General features: G+C 42.6%; 1 protein-coding gene across 1 annotated transcript; it reads right to left on the bottom strand.

Moving 5' to 3' along the window:
* Positions 1–960: 960 nt before the first annotated feature.
* LOC133914285 (guanine nucleotide-binding protein subunit gamma 4-like) lies at positions 961–10,716 on the bottom strand. The gene is made up of 5 exons (XM_062357405.1): positions 10,139–10,716; positions 8,493–8,545; positions 7,772–7,819; positions 7,635–7,688; positions 961–1,362 (listed from the first exon to the last, which is right to left on the bottom strand). The coding sequence occupies exons 1-5, from the start codon at positions 10,250–10,252 to the stop codon at positions 1,095–1,097; spliced, it is 537 nt and encodes a 178-aa protein (XP_062213389.1). The 5' UTR covers positions 10,253–10,716; the 3' UTR covers positions 961–1,094.
* Positions 10,717–17,229: the final 6,513 nt, after the last annotated feature.

Here is a 17,229-nt window from a genome sequence, read left to right as displayed (position 1 = left end):
TAAAAGTATGTTCTTGGAGAATTTTAATTAAATATTGGCTTAGACTTTTTGGATCAAACCAATTAAAATATGTTGCTAGTAAGCTCTAGTTTGCTCATAAAAATGTTTAGAATTTTTGAATCACTCTTACACTTAAAGATAAAATCGAGAGTTAAATGAAAAATAAGCACGAGCGCACTTACAGAACAACGAGCATAACGCAACCTGGATGACGTCCGGATGGCTCCATCCAGCATTTGAGAGAATATGTTTCTATCCTGACCGCTCCATCCATCTCATCTCTCCAACCAAACGTCACAAAAACTAATGACCATTTCCCAGCTGAGTTCATCCATCCAACCAAACGTACTCTCAGTGATGATTTTATGATGAACTCAAAACTGGCCGGATAATTGTACTGGTTGTTTTCCAATACAATGTAATTATCGTGGATTTAGTAAACCCATGGAATTAGATTGGATTCAATGGGAGAATATTATTTGTGTACATGCCATTGCTTCTAGGTATTTGGATTTTACCAAGCGAGGGTAAATTTGGCTTGGTAATTTGTCTCAGTTGGGTCGAATGCTACAAATTTTGGATAGGCCTCCAAGAAGAACTTTTAAGTGATCAACTCAATGGGTTGGTCATGGGCTGAAAGTTAGATTGGGCCTAGTTGTGTTGGGCTAGTTATGACAGGAAGCACTTCCCCCCCTAAGTTTATTTTAGAAAGTCCTAATAGTGAAGCTATTTCTTGTTTCGGTTTTGAAGAAACTTCATTTTGTTTTTCGGTGCGACGACAGTTGGCTGTCTCGTTGTAATAACGAACGGTTTTCGTCTATCCTTTGTTGATGCAGCGGCTGGCTAGGATGATGTTTCCATTATTTAAAAAAGTGAAGCGATTTCTTGTATTTGCCTTGTAAAAAGTAGAGCTACCCCTACTCACTTGCTCAGTGTCAACCATCAGCATTCACATTCATCCGCAAGATCAGTCGGAGTCAGAGTCAGCAACTACTCTTGGCACTAAAACCACACCGCAAGCTAACCCAATGGAGAAAAAAAACCATCAACAGGTAGCACACATAGGTATAGCACGCATGCAAAATTTGTCCTCATCATAAACATAGACAGCACCGAGGGGCGCAGCACGCGTCGCTGCACCTGGGGCACGTGCAAGTGCAGTCGCACGAGCAGCGCGGGCACGGCGCGCAGCAGCCCGCGTAGACGACGCGGCACCGGCAGCAGCTGCAACAGCAGCAGGAGCAGCACAGCCTCCTCAGCTGCGCGGCGCAGGAGCAGCTCGTCGGCGGCCTCTTGAGCTGGAACGGCGAGCAGCCGCCGCAGCAGCAGATCCACGAGAGGTAGCTCAGGCAGGTCTTTACTCTGCACAGACGTCAATCGGATCGGCGATTATTAACCCAGGCAACAAACAGTGTGAGTTGATGGCTCACTGAACTGATGATTATCAACAAGTTCAGCAATTATTAAGCCAATCATAGTAACTATGAGTTGATGGTTCTGAAAAGTGTCATGTAGATGTTTGATCAGTGCAGGTGACGACAAGTTCAGTAATTATTGAGGCGAGTAACAGTGATCGAGTTCATTGTTGTGTCAAATGTGATGTTGATGATGATTAAAGCAAGAAACAAAAATTAAAGTTTTTATAGTGGAGGGACGTCAAGCTGCAGTAAGAAAAGTAGCAGTGATCTAGTACAAGCTGATCTGAATTTCTAATCAAGCTTAAAATTATATGCGCAAAAAGTGGGAAAATTATATATGCGCAAAAAAGAGGGAAAATTAATAGAAATCGAGCTGAAAATTAAATGATCTTACTTTTCTGTCCTAGTAAAGAGGAGACAGTCAAGTTTTTCCTTCTGAACTAACTACACTGAAGAATCAGATAATGGACAAATTGTTTTCTCGCTAAAAAGAGAGATACCATGTTACGTATTGTTTTTTTCTGTCTTATGCTAAGTAACTGAGAGGTACTCTTAGGTAGTGTTATTTTGGTACCTCCTCCTAAGATAGAGGTAAAGATAGTGGAATCAGGAGGTATTGATGGCAGATTATCTGGTACCTTTTAAGCACCTAAAAATCCTCTTCTTGATTAATTAAAATAATAGTCCATATTTTTTTCTTGAATATGTAGGAGAGCTACGTGTCATTGCATTAAGAAAAAGAAAATAAGTACAACACACCCTACATCACACTGACCCAAATAAGACCACCTACCGGCCGAGGGACACAACTCAAAACTCAAACCACAACTAATTGTCGCAAACCCCTAGCCTTAGCCAAACCCCAGAGGTTGGCTTCCTCACCAGCCAAGCTTACAACCCTCAGAACACTCGGAGCAGCCCCGTTGAAAACACATGCGTTTCTATATTTCCAAATTAGCCACGCCCCAAGAGTCACCAAGGAATTGAGCGCTGAAAAAGCCCCGATTTCAGCGGAGAAGCGTCCATGTTGCTGATGTGCATCCATCAGGATATGAAGGCCATGTCAAAGCCTTATGGTGAGAGATCAGGTAGGCCAAACCTCCGTAAAAGGAAGAACTAGACTCTATAGTAAAGACACATGTGACTAAGAGGTGTTGGATGATATCCTCTTCTTGATCACATAGAGGACATCTTTCATGGTGTGGCAGTCCCCTTCAGGATAGACGATACGCAGTCCAACAACAGTTATGGGCTGCTAGCCATAAGAAAATTTTGCATTTCCTCGAAGCCCAAGAGTTCCATATATGTTCCCAAGGCTCAAAGCGAACAGACCCATGGAAGTACACGAGATAAGCCGATTTTGTAGAGTACTGCCCAGATTCCGAGTGCTTCCATCTATGCTCATCTTCAACCTCAGGCTGCAAAGTTACTCCAGTCATCAAATCCCATAGACCAAGAAATTCTGAGAGAGCAGCAATAGAAGGTGCACCAGAAATATCCCTAACCTAGCTCAGCCCCTCCAAAGCCTCATGTACAGTACGTTTGTTGGCACACCGTTTAGAGATGATGCCAAAAAGATGGGGAGCCAAATCTCTGATGGCTTTGCCATGAAGCCAATGATCCGTCCAAAAGAGAGTATTAGACAATTCCCCACTGTGATGGTGATAGAGATGGAGAAGAGAGCTTGAATATTAGCATGAACCGGGATAGAGAAAGCTACCCAAGGCTTATCCAGTTGTGTCTTCTTAAGCCAAAACCAACGCATACGCAATGCCTAGCTTAGGGTCTTAAGATCATGGATATCGAGACCACCAAGCTCCTTTGGCATGCTAACTTTCGGCCAAGCAATTAGACAGTGCCCACCATTAGCTTCATTTCATCCTTTCTAAAGGAAACTTCGACGAATCTTATCAATAGACTTCATGGCCCAAGGAGGAAGATCCATGGCGATGGCGTGATAGATTGTCATGGAGGTGAGCACGAACTGAATAAGGATTGCCCTACCAGCCCGAGTCATCAAAGATGCCTTCCAAGCCTGTAGCCGAGTGGCAATGTTGTAAATAATGGGCTAGATCTGAGCTTTTGTTAACTTCCGAATAATAGTAGCAGCCCCAAGTATGTGGACGGAAAGTCTTTCATCTCACAAGGGAAATTTCCCTCCTGAACCACTGCGAGCTCATCATCAGAGCAACGAATAGTAGTGACACTGCACTTTTGGATGTTTGTTTTGAGACCCGTTGAAGCATTGAATACAAAAATAATGTCCCAAATCATATCCAAATCCTCAACGACGGCCGAAGAAACAACATGACATCATCAGCGTACATAGACACCCAATGTTGTATACTACGTGTGGCCAGGGGCTGAATTAGGTTGTTAAGCACATCCATCACTATAATAAAGAGCATCGGAGAAAGAGGATTACCTTGCCGCAGACCTCGGGGATGCAAAATAACCTCACCTTGAATATCATTCAAAAGCACTCTAGTAGAGGATGTAAAGAGCATTCCAGACAGAAGCTCACACCACACAAGACCAAAACTAAACTTACGTAAAATATCCAGGAGGAAGGGCTAAGAAACCAAGTCGAAGGCTTTAGAGATATCAAGTTTTAGCATAATTCAAGGTTGCTTCTGTTGATGGAGAAACTTAGTTGTTTGTTGCACTAACATAAAGTTATCATGGATGCAGCAACCCTTCACAAAAGCACTATGATTGTTGGACACCATATCATGAAGCTTCCTGGCCAAACGGTTTGCCAAAACCTTTGTTAGCAACTTGGCCAAACTATGGACTTATAGAAGTCTTTGACTAGCACAACCTCGTCTTTCTTTGGGATGAGAGCCAAGAGGCCGTATTAAGAAGCCTCAGATTTCTTACATGGCCACGCTGAACTGCAAGCAAGGCAGGCATCATAGCATGCTTAATGATCGGCCAACACTCCTTGTAGAAACACCTCGTAAATCCATCCGGCCCAGTTGCTTTATCTGCCGGGAGGAGTTTTATGGAGACCCACACCTCCTCCTTTGTAAACCAGACATCTAGAGCTTGTAGATCATGTGACTGGATACTCAAGGCATTGAGGTTAATGTTGAGATCTCGTTGTTCAGTCGTACCAATGAGATTGGTATAAAAATCCAAAACAGCTTGTACCTTATCTTCATGACTGGTAAGCACTTGGTCATGAGACATAATTTAGTGATGCAATTCTTCCTTATTCTATTCCGAGCATGCAGGTGAAAAAAAATGTTGTGTTTGCATCCCCATCTTTGAGCCATCCAATTCTCAACTAGAGTCGCGCCATTGTCCGCAAGAGAGAGGACAGTGCTAGACAGTGTTTCTTAAGGTTACATTAGAGCCATCTTTCATCCACAGATAGCAACCGCATGTCCTGCGCAATCTCTAGCTGATGCACAATCTCTTTTGCTAATAAAAGTTGAGTCTCGATATGGCCCACTTTCTTTTGGCTCCAGCTTTGTAAATCTCTAGTAAGCGCCTTGAGTTTGATGGACAACATCTCCATTGGACAATGTCGGGGTGTAGCTAATATCCATGCATTGGAAACAGTCTCCATGAAGCCCTCCAATTTAGGCAAAAAAGACTCAATGAAAGCGACGTTTACCCGGAAGATTATCACGCAGACCGAGAATTAACAGATAGTAATACGAATCCTTAGAAGTTGTGCTTTGCAGGAGGCAGTTAGGAAACAATTGATCCCAATCCACATTACAAAACACCCAGTCCAGCTTTACTAGCATCAAGGGATCTCCTTAAGCTCAATATCATCAAGCATCCGACGAAAGAGACTCATCATAGCTCGATCCAGATTTGGGTTATTCTTATCTTCGGAATGATAAATTAAATTGAAGTCTCCCGCCGCCATCCATGGGCCAATACATTGGACGTGAATATCTCTTACTTCTTGCAGGAATAGAAGCTTATCATCATTGGATTGAGGCCCATAAACACACGTTAGCCACCAAGAAACCTCGTCAGTCGAACGAAACTGGACAGAAGAAGAGAAGTGATCGACTCTAGAGAGGCCAGTATGGCTGATCCTGTCTTTCCAGGCCACAAGCACACCACCCCAGACACCAACAGCCGGCAAAAACACAAAGTTACTAAACTCAGTCCCAAGCAAAAACAACACAAACAAATCCCCATGTGTTGACTTCATATCCCGGGTCACAAAGTCAACCAACAGCATGCTCCCTGCTCCGATGGTCAATAAAATTAGGAGGTGCTGGGAGAGCTTCTGAGTTGTCGGACTGTAAAGCATTAGGCTTGGACTTGGCGCGGAGCTGGGTCCGTGAGTAAACCTTAAGGCCAATCACAGAGAGGGATCTTAATGGAAAATGGAAGTCATGTTGAGATGAAACTAACGCAATTTGTGGCCCAACTACTTGGATCCTGGGAGGTGTGGCCACCTCAAGCGGATCCTCTGTTGTGGTGGAGAAGGATACAGGTCCAAACCGATGGCAACAGAGGGACCATGACTTCCCTGGCAAATGTCAGTTCCAACCTGTCGAAAGACAGGGGACATGCACCATACACAAGTAGCGTCCACATTTAAGTCAGACAGAGCAAGCTTCATAGAGAACACATGATCGCCACAACCAAGGGAAGACGCGCTTGAAGAAACACAACCAAACAAAAAGCCTTCATTCAAGACATGGACATTATTGTTCCTCCCACGGTCATCATCATGAAGAACGGGAGCCGTGAGAGGGTCCGGCGACTAGAGAGCGCCAAGCATGAATCGCGAGCCTTATCCTCCAATGGGGGCGTGAATGAGTCATCAAAACCAGGGTCCTCGTGTACCATATCAGAGATTGACTCGAGAGCGTTGAGCTGGCAAGCCGAAGCGTTGTTGTCTTGCACTCCAACCCCGATCGTGTCACAGTCGATCCTAGGGGGTGGCACCACCTGGGAGGGGACCACCACCATGGTAAGTCAAGGAGCAACGGCTCCAGAGCGCATTGTAGAGCCGCAAGTGAAGGAAAGAGGTCAGGCAACGCGATTGGCGAGGCTGTGAGAGGCTGCGAGGGAGTCGGGTGACCTAAAAACCAACGGTTAAGAGCATCCTTAAAGTACATAGGGTTAGAGCGAACAAAGAGCAACTCAACAACGTCATTGTTGTCCTGCTTAGCACTGATGAAGACGTGAAGAAGCTCATCCGGTGACAGCTTCCTACTTTCCGGGCGGAATTGTTGATGTATGATGTTGTTCAGTTGCATGACGGTGGCAAGCAATGAGGTGAAACGGACCCTCAAGGCCATCTTCTTGGACTTGCTATGCCTCAGCAGCGATGGAGGGGTCGTCGGAGAAGTGGTCTTCTCGGAGGGGTGCCTGGCTATTGAGCATCTATCTTGCGAGGTGCTAGCCTGCCGACCATGGTGACCGAAAGAATAGACATCACCTCTATTGCGATCGTCCCAACAACGGCCCACATACTCCCAGGCATCACAGTAAGGGTGCGGGATACTGGTCCACAAGTAGCTGGATCGGAGTCACCCGGAGCCTCGGCGCCAGAACCCGAAGCCTTGGCGCCAACAACCCGATCCCAACGAGGTGAGAAGCTTGACCTGCGGTGGCTCGTTGAAGGCCCGTGGTCAGCATCAACACCATGAGCCGACACTCCAAAGCTCTGACCCACGATGTGGTCGTGGCTCCTACACAGGTACTCATACCTTGCAAAGGCACCAGACGACGATCCGTGAAGACACCTGCCAAATTGAGTGGGACGGCACAGTGAGCTTGTGGTGGCCGGAGGAGCCTTGCAGATCGGTAATTTGGGCGCACGATTCGGGGAAGAGATCTCGCCATCTGCCGGGGGGGGGGGGGACTGAGAGAACCTGCGACGGGTGGTCTGTCTGCCTTGCCAGGGTTGTTTGTGTGCCGAAGGGAGAATCGGGAGCGGATGTGGCGGTGGCGCCAAGGTGGTGTGGAGCGGAGACGGCGGAAGGGAACATTGGACTTCTTCTTTGTTGCTTTTTCTAGGGATCAACCTCCGCGTGTAGGATAAAATATATTTTAGGATATATATATTCACGTGCAAATAGCCAGAAATTTGAACATACTGCAGGTGAGGTTGTTTAAAACCCTATTTCGACTATGTGTTGATTAGTCTTTTTCATGCGTCCCGCTTAATTAGAAACAACATAATTAGGTGCTCCAAGAATGAACAATATTGAGAACTGGGAATAAAGAAAGTACCGGAGCTTCTTCAAAAACTGTTGAGATTGATCCTTACGTCCTTTCTCTGGCCGACTGCTTTAGTTTAAAGAGAGTTAATAAGAAAATGAACCATTTATGTGAAGTTAAAGACAAATTTTCAACCTGAAAATCCATACATCGTTATGAATGGATCGGGATTTCTTCCTACTACAAACTCATCGACCCTGCAAAAATTATCAAAGAGACAATCAAACATAATCATCCTTCTCCACGTTGTCAACAGCAATTCATAATGTGCTCTGCGCGCACAAGAAACTTAAACCAGTTATTTTTGGATAATTTGAATAAAACTAATCGCGGAATCAGCTCAAAGCACAATAACCCAAAGTGCGCTACTCAAAACATAAAGGTTTACAAGTTAGTGCAGTTTCATGATACAGGCAGTTTCTTTTCTGAGGAATTGATACAGGCAAACTACTAGCACAATTCTAAATACGTAATGTGTGTCTTCTGCTCAATTCCCTGCAGAAAACTGGTTTACGCTGAGTTTCTGAATAGATTGCACATAACATGGTGTTCTAGTATATAATCCTAAGCATGTACATTTGAATGGAGAATATGCTTCCAATTCTCAACAGAAAGTTCACTAATTTTAGCCTATTTCCCTATATAGCATTTTCAACTATTCTTGTAAAATTACACCTCGCGGAAGGCGTAGTTAGCAATCGCAAATTCATTCCTCTCGCGAAAAAAAAAATCCTTGCAAATTACTACCACGACCTGGAAGATCCTTGACGGCACTCCAGTTTTCGTGACAACCCCACATAGGTAGTCAAGGGTAAGAAAATGCAATATTTCTGCAGCTTACTCATTTTTTTAAAAAAATGCAGCGCTTACTCTTTGCAGCATCTGGAGGCAGCGTGGACCCCTTCAGTGGAACTTATTTCACCCTGCAAGGAAATTATTTTCTTGAATTAAATTTGGTGTTTCAGGATAATAATATTTTATTGATAACAGTAATACCATACAGTAATAGGTAAAAGCCATGTGTTCAGCTGTCAACTTTTCAGGTGCTGTCTGGGATATTTTTAACACACGACACATTCAAAGTTGAGTGCTGAAGAAAATCAGAGGGCTTCCAATATTTTAACCAGATATACTGCAATCTTAAACAATTGACATCAACTTCGTTGTTGGAAACAGTAGAAGCATCAAACAAATTACGAGGATGCATACCATGCTTCAAGATACTAATCAAAAGAGCAGATTAACATAAACACGAATTTACTTCTCCAAGATCAACAGATAACATGTGGTTGGTAATTCTGAGTTCGTAGTAGCATGAATCGATTTGCATTTTTTAGGACTGCATCAATTTGCATTGAGATGAATTTGTCAAACACATTAATTCTGCCATGCTGATGTCGCGAAGGCGCCCTGCATGCAAGGCTGTATTTTTGCTGGCTCATCTGGCAATAAATATTATTAATTAATAAATTTTTGCAAGACTATTTTATTATTCCCAACGAACAGGTTGGACAAGATGAGTAACTAGAAATCTGGAGCAGTCCCTATACCATTGTCAGCAACTAGTGCTTACATATAAATTAATGGTGATGAACAAGTGCTAAGTTGCTGACAAGTTACTCCCATACAACGTATGTAAAACCCCAGCTTGGAAGAAAGTCATGAGCTGGACCCTTTTTGAAAGCGGTTTAAGCATTGCATTATCATCCTAAAGCATCATTCACATATATATAGTAGCAAGATTTTACAAATGGCTAAAAAGTTATAGGGCACAAGCATGCTAAGCGCGGACTGGTCAAAGCCAAGTGACGTGTACATGATTAGTCAAACTCAAACCGGGCTTAAATAACCATGCATGACATAACAAAACTATAATATATTGATGATTTTTCAAGACAAAAATATATATCTAACAAAAATATAATATTATAAAAATATTTTCAAGACAAATCTATATTAATAATTTTTATGTTGTCAAACTAAATATTTTAAAAGTTATTAACGGTTAAAGTTTTAAAATTTTAACTAGATATTGGTTAAAACCATAAGTATTTATGATAGGCAAAAGGAATAAAAAGGGCAAGTTAGCCTTGACACGCGCGTAAATCGATGGTACAATCCGCACGTGCCCAGAGGACAGACCAGCGATTAAACTGACAAGCTAGAATAAACTAATCTTGCTCCCCCAGGTTAACGGTCTTATCGCTCCTCCTAAGTACTATAATTAAATGGAGTATTTCAATTTCTTGCTTGCTCTCCGTGTGCGTACTTAATTTCGTTGACCCCCTAGTATGCATTTTATTTATAGGTGTATCTTTTCCTTTTTTTTTTCTGTTGGCCCCCTAGTGCATTGGAGAATTAAGAAAGGCTGAGAACAGGTATTTGAGGAAGGAGAAAATGGTGTAAACATCGGAAGGTGCAATAAATCATGATGAAAGTGTTATGGTATAGAATTACAAAATGTTCTAAATATGCAAGAACTGAAGAAACGAGCAATTAACTAATAAGTGGTGTACCTCGAGGAAGCGGATCTCCCGGTGGAGCGCGTCGACGGCGAGCTGCAGGCGATGGCGGCCGGAGGGGTCGGGCGAGGCCGGCGGCGACTTTGGTCTCGGCGCGGCCGCCGCCATTGCCTTCTTGCACTACCTGTTGGACGGCCGGCCGATCGACGATCTGAACAGCCAGCTGCCGCTGCAAAGCTGTGTGGAAGGAAGGAATGATGGAGCGGCTGCTAGTGCGAGGGAAGCGGAGGATTAAATGGTGGTGGAGTGAGCTGCAGACGAGCACATGGTGGTTGGAGCGGGGTTGCCGTTTCGGGCGGTAATGATACGATGGAGAGAGAGAGAGGCCTTCTTTTCTGGCCTACGTACTGCGGCGCTAGCTCTGGAGGGTGGGGACGGAAGGAGCTCAGCTAGGCCACCGCCGCCACCACCACCACCACTGATCGGAGAGAGAGACACACACAGAGGGGTGGCAGCCAGGCAAGAGGCGAGAGAGGATGGGGTTTGAAAGATGGTCGGGGCCGGATCTAGAGAAACGACGGACGGACGGACAAACGGATCCAGGCCGCGCAGGATCCATGTGTGTACTGTTACTCCCGCTACTCGCTGCTGTCACGCCGGGCATAGCGGCCAGTGTGCTACATGTGCTGCCAGCCTCCTCTAAGCTTCCAAGTGGGAAATCCTTTACAAAATAAAAACTAACCCATATATCAAACGGGAGAGAAAGTTCAGTCGTCAGGAAACTTATTTTGTCCAATTTAACTCTGGAAAGGTTGGACACGCACTCGGTCCAACCATATAGAACATGTTTCTACCTTCCGGCTAATCGTCACAGTTAAAGCCTCACAACGTAGTACATGTTATTCTTATACAAGAAAACAAATAAAAAACCAAATTGAAATGTTGTTTGATTTATATGTAATGAGTGATTGACAAGATTGATAATTTTATTTGATAATTTTAGAATTGTATAAGCACGTTTATATATTGTAATTATAATCATGACTAATCAAAGTAAAAAAAAACGGATAATCTAGCGTTCAGAAAAGTGAGCTCATCGAATGATCTGGTGCTCAAAAGTTTTCACGCCGGAGTATTTCAGTGCAGAAGCAAGATTTAAAGTGTGCACCGGATGATCCGGCGATGGAAAGCTGGGCACGCCGAACTAATTTTTCCAAAGAGGTTGCAAAGCATATTTTGTGACGATGTACATGTCAGGTGGTCCGACAATTGGATCTGTGAATGCCGAAGAATTCAGTGGAGTATTTGTTCAAGAGATGTTGCAAAGTAGCATGTCTTGTGGGTTGTATTCATCGGATAGCCCGGTGTTAAAGAGTTTGCAACACCGTATCATTTGACGTTCACGATTTTTCTGATATGAGTTTTTCAATTGGGGATTTTTATTTTGATTAATCTATAATTGAGTTGAAGATACGTATTTGCTTGTCTTATAATGTGTAGATAATGGATGTAACTTAAAGGTCGACGGCGGGATAATCGGGGCTAAGCAGGGTGCTTAGTGCCGAAAGATCAAAGAGGTAGGACGGAGTCAATGGTGATCCTAGCTGTACACATGGAGATCAAGCAAAGCATGAAAAGACAGATGAAGACGACATGTTGATAAAGTCACGGAAAGAGATGACGGTATAAGTGACAAGACGGTCTGAGGGATCAGAAGTAAGAGAGACTTATTAGTGATCAAGATCGTATGATGGAGTACACACATTAACATCAAATCACTTGCTTAAGGTCTAAGCAAGTGGCGGTGACTCACGCTTTGAGAAACGTGTAAGGTGGTTTCACAGTTTGGTCTCAAAATCGTGAGAAATTGTGAAGTACACGTGGTATCATCGCAAAGCTTGCGTTGAGACAAAGGTAAATCATGAAGGCGTCACGACCATTTGATGGACGAGAAAAAAGATGGACGAAAATCACCTGATTGTAGGTAAGAGTGTATTGAAAGAGATGAGTATTTTGATAACAATCTAGGAAACTGAGGAGGCTAAGGAACCTACGCTATAAATAGAAGAAGAGGGTTGGTTGAGCCCTTTAAGCCATCCATTTAAGAGTTGTGTGCTAGGGTTTTGAGGGAGAGAGAGGAGTGCTTAGCCTATATATTATGTGAGAGCTTTTGTATGAAAAACACTTTGTAATCCGTTGTAAATATTATGTTCCTCTACAAGAAATGAAGTTTATGTTTCCTTTTGTGCTTGTGTTCATATCCTTCTAGTTTCCCTCTATTGGCTCTATTGTTTCATTGCGAGTTTTTTAGTTTTTATTGCGATTTTCATTTTGGTTTGGAAGCTGAAATTTTTCACCATGTTGAAATGGTTCTTTTTGTTGCTGGAGGCATAAATTCACATTCAAAATTGGTTTTGAATTCCCTTGCATCTAAATTATCAATTTGAAGAGTTTCTTCATCCAGTGACTATCTCCTTGGATTTAAGTGTTTCTTTCTCAAATTGCAAGCTTTTGTGTGCGATGATGTATGGATTGGTTTTCAATGGAACCTAGTGTTCAATTTTATCCATAAGAGTCACGCTTTCTTAGAGGATCTTTTGGTGCAACATATTTCTCTTGAATTTTTGCTTCTACATGTTGTTTTGTGGCGCGTTGGGTTTAAGATTAGGAAAAGACCATCAAGAAGTTGGTAAGGTATCTATTCACCCCCTTCTAGTCGTCATTCTCAGTCCTATAATTGATATCAGAGCCAGTTTGATCACTTGATAGCCTTAACTAGCTTTGTGATCCATAAGCGATAATGGAGAGACATGGGAAAATCTCTTTCTTAGAAGGTCATAATTTTTCGTACTGGAATATGTGCATGAAGACTTATCTTTTAAGCCAAAGAAGTGTTATATGGGAGGTTGTAGACTCTAACTATGACATTCATATCGCTCGCACTTCTCAGGTCTAGATTAAACAATATGACACCAATAACAAGGCTAGAAATATATTGTTCGCTAGTCTGAATTGTAATAAGTTTGATAGAGTTCAGCACATCCGTACTACTACAGAGATCTAGTCTACTCTTAATGTCTTTCATGAGGGCACCAACTAGATCAAGGCTCGGTGCCAAAGCATGTATAATCAGGAATATTAGATATTCATGCAAAGCCCCAAAGAGTCTTTGGATACTATATTTGCAATATTTAATAGAATTGTTAGCAATCTTAGATTCACTTGGATTTTGCCTTACTCTGATCATAAGAGGGCGATCAAACTTCTCTATACTTTTGATCGTAGTATTTGGGAAGTAAATACCTCAAGCATTCAGGAGTCATCCAGTTATGACACGTTGACTTATGATGAACTCTTCAGCAAGCTAAAATCTACAGAGATAGCCAATGCGGCTAGGATAGGTCTAGACAACCCCCTATCTCAGAATATAGTGTTGTTTTTAGGACCCAGTGGTGATAGTCAGGTTGGAGTTGATTTTTCTTATGCTAACTCTTCACCTAGAAAATTTGCTTTATGTTCCTTGGTCTCTATCACTGAAGAGCAGGTGGGTGCAATTGATGATAAGGATATTGCTTTGTTGTGAAGAAGTTCATCCACTTCTACAACAACCAACGAGACCGGAGTAGAGATGGTTCTCACACTTGTTATGAGTGTGGTGACACTACTCATTTCAAGACAAATTGCCCCAAACTAAAGAAGAAGAAAGACCGCAACCATGACCATGAAAAGCACAAGAAGAACAAAAGGCCTTTCTTCAAGAATCATGACAAGATGACCAAGAAGGCAGTCAAGGCAGCTTCACAAGCTTTTGTGGTGGCGCTCAGCAACGTCGACACGTCCTAAGTGAGGATGAGAGCTCGAAGCAGGAGGAGCCACCCGTGAAGAATAAGAAGAAGAATAAGAACTTCACCAGCCTTTACTTCATAGTAGACGACAACGATAGCGACTCTAAGCTTAATCCTTCTAAGGTATCACCTTTCTACAACCAGCTTTCTGCTTAGGTTGATATCTTGAATGATGCTCTTGTTAACCAGTATATATTACTCAAGAAAGCGGTTTGTGAGGTTAGGGAACTTAAGTCTAGGCTAGAATGTTCTTTATCTGAGCTTGAGTTGCTTAGGTCTAGGGCCAAGGATGAGGAATGTGATATTTGTCTTGTGGTCATGAGTGAGCTTTCTGAACTTCAGACTTTGTATGCTCAAAACGCTAGTCGGCTTAAGGCTGGTGACAAAAAACTCCTTGAGGAGGAGTCTAGACCTACTCTTTTAGCTGCTTGAAAAATTTGTCCTTTGCTAACAAAGGATGTTGAAGTGAAAGTCGAGCGCGTTAAAGAACTAGAGTCTAGTTTGGATAGTGCTGAGAGTTCTAAGAATATACATCCAAACTTTTCCACTCACATCGTCCTTTAAGACAAACTCAGCTGGGTTAAAGAGCAAGTTCAGAACATCATAGCTACGTATGAGTATCTTATTTCTCTTGGGAGAATTGCTCAGAAGGAAATGGCAAAATGGATTTGATCTTGGTCAAGACCAAGATGTGCACGAATAAGGCATGATTAGCTTTGGGTTCGATTTTGAGATAGTTGCCTACAATGTGCTAAGTAAGACTGTGTTCACCACAGCCATCATCCTAGAGTCTGCAAAATCCATAATAAATGATACACTCCTTGTGTCAGAAAAGAAAAATCTCATACCACAAATCAAGAAGAGAGTGCTCGGCCTAAGATGAAAACTTCTATAACAGAACCTAGAGTGATCAATAGGCCAGTTCTTGAAAGATGCTATGTGTATACCTACTGTCAGAGAGAGGGTCACCTGTTTGAGTTTTGTTTTTGTCGTAGGAGAGATGAGAGGCGTGAGTGAGAGTGAAGTTCTCAGGACATGTACCTCTCCTCTTTTGATGTACATGAGCATTTTCCTCACTCTCACTCATGAGTTTTTGACGCTTCTTAGCTCCCTTCTAGAGGTGGTGCCCGGTGTAGACCGTATCAATGATTCATATGATTTTGGTCCATGTGTAAGAGGCTTTGAGTCACAACGCTTTGCTGGACCATATTTTTCTCATCGTGGTGTTCATCCCCAGCGTGCTAGGATTGATTTACATACATTGTTTTCACCCCTTCTCCTCAGGCGAATCGATGCTTGAATGTACGAGATGTCGCCTAGAGGGGAGGGGGGGTAAATAGGCATTTCCTGAAATTTAAAAACTTCAAAGCGGATTAAAATGTCCGGATATTCCGGGTAAGTCTGGAGACTCCAGGTTATATAGACCCGGATACTCCGAGTGAACCCGGATAGTCCGGCTTGATCAGGAAATAAAAAAACTAAGAACTTTTAAGCAAACCAAATTTAGTCTATGAGTTACCACATGTTATAATAGATGTCTAAAGATCTATTGACTTACAACCTGCAACAAAACACTCACAAGCAAATAGGTCGGGGCAAATCGCCCAAAATCAACTAGAACAAGATAATGTTCACAAAGTAAAGGAGACAAGAATTTGTATCCCAAAGTTTAGCCACTCCACAAAGAAGTGTCTATGTCTCCGTTGAGGAGCTCACAAAGATCCGGATCTCTTTCAACCCTTTCCTCAACCAAGTGGCCACCAAGATCAAGTTATGGTTGCTTATTCGAATCGTTGGGGATAATACAAACTTTCCAGGGCACTCCATAATCTTGGGTGCTCTCCGGGCGACGCTAACCATCTAGGAGCTCAAGGCTCCAAGAGTAAAGAACACAGATCAACGGCTTGGTGATGAACTCAAGTGCTCAAGATTGCATTTAAGCTAACTAGCTCTTTAATATCACTCTCCCAACCCTACTCTCCAAATCTTCGAAGATTTAATACTTTAGAGGAGTTAGGAGTGCTATTGAATGGCTATAAATGAGTTTGTACACAAGTAGCTCAGCAGGAAATGAAGGAGGGGGTGAGTGGGGTACTTATACACACCCTCTCAAAAATTGGTCGTTACTTTGCTTTTTGAACTGATCTGGAGTATCCGTGTCAACCCAGAGACTTCGGGTTGGCACGCCACACACAGTCATGAGCCTGTCCAGAACCCTACCCGGAGGGTCTGGATGAACACAGAACCCCGGAGTATCTAGGTCAACCTGGAGACTCCAGGTTAAACATTTAGGTGCAAACCAAGACTCTCTACTGGAGAGAAGTCCAGAGACTCCAGTCACCCAAAGTATTCGGGCCAACTTGTAAACTTCGGGTTAAAACAAAAAACCTATCCTAAGAGCTCGGCTCGGAGCTCCACCCAGAGACTCCGAGCTGCTGTCCAGAATCCGGAGTATCTGGCCTAACCCGGAGACTTCGGGTTCAATCAAGACAAAAATTTTCCCGGTGTCTGTGGATTATTGTGTCTCTCAATTTTTTGTTCTAGAAGGATATCATGAGCACAGAGACACCAACAAAACTATCAATACACGTCCCTCTTGATAGAACGGCATTCCTAAACTCAGTTCGAAAATAAAACAAATTAAAACCTATTGAGTAACTACATGCCGCTTCTCTTTTCTTTTGAGGGATATCATCATCATTTAATTTCTTCATCAGGACTAAAACCTGTACATAACCTCAATAAACATGTTAGTCCCTTAATTGTTTGTCATCAATTAGCCAAAACCCACATAGGAGGTCTAGATGCATTTTCAATCTCTCTCTTTTTGGTGATTGATGACAACATGATTAAAGCTTACAAAAGATAATTGAATTAAAGATTTTTGAATTCTAAGGTATATAGTGAGCTCCCCTTAAATGTGTGCATTGATTGTAATTTGAATTTAAATCAAATGCACATATTTAAATGAATTTTTTTATAAGAGCTCCCCCTATATCTTAGCATTCGTGGGATATAAGAGAGTGAACATGATAAGCGTTGATGCATATGATAGGATATATCACAAAAAGAAAGAGAAAAACAAACATTACATTAAGCATCTCATAGCATCATAATAATATAAATAAAGACTTACAAATATTAAAGCTCAATTACTAGCACACCACCACAATGTCACAAATATTACATAGGTCTTACATGTCCAACGGAAATGATAAAGATTGAAATACATAAGAGAAAAGACACACTGCCCAGAACAGAACAGAACAAAACAACAGAACAGTTTAGGCATTCTCTCCC

The sequence above is a fragment of the Phragmites australis genome, chromosome 4, assembly GCF_958298935.1.
Source record: "Phragmites australis chromosome 4, lpPhrAust1.1, whole genome shotgun sequence".
Lineage (NCBI taxonomy): Eukaryota > Viridiplantae > Streptophyta > Magnoliopsida > Poales > Poaceae > Phragmites > Phragmites australis.
The sequence above is the reverse complement of the archived record's forward strand: the minus strand, read 5'-3'. Positions and strand labels throughout refer to the sequence as shown.

What these genes read in the sequence shown, in the direction of transcription:
- LOC133914285 (XM_062357405.1), bottom strand. Translation starts at nt 10,252, where the DNA reads ATGGCGGCGGCCGCGCCGAGACCAAAGTCGCCGCCGGCCTCGCCCGAC. An exon ending in GGGAGATCCGCTTCCTCGAG is followed by an intron (nt 8,546 to 10,138) that starts GTACACCACTTA and finishes ATTTCCTTGCAG; the next exon opens with GGTGAAATAAGTTCCACTGA. An exon ending in CAGTTTTTGAAGAAGCTCCG is followed by an intron (nt 1,363 to 7,634) that starts GTACTTTCTTTA and finishes ACGTCTGTGCAG; the next exon opens with AGTAAAGACCTGCCTGAGCT.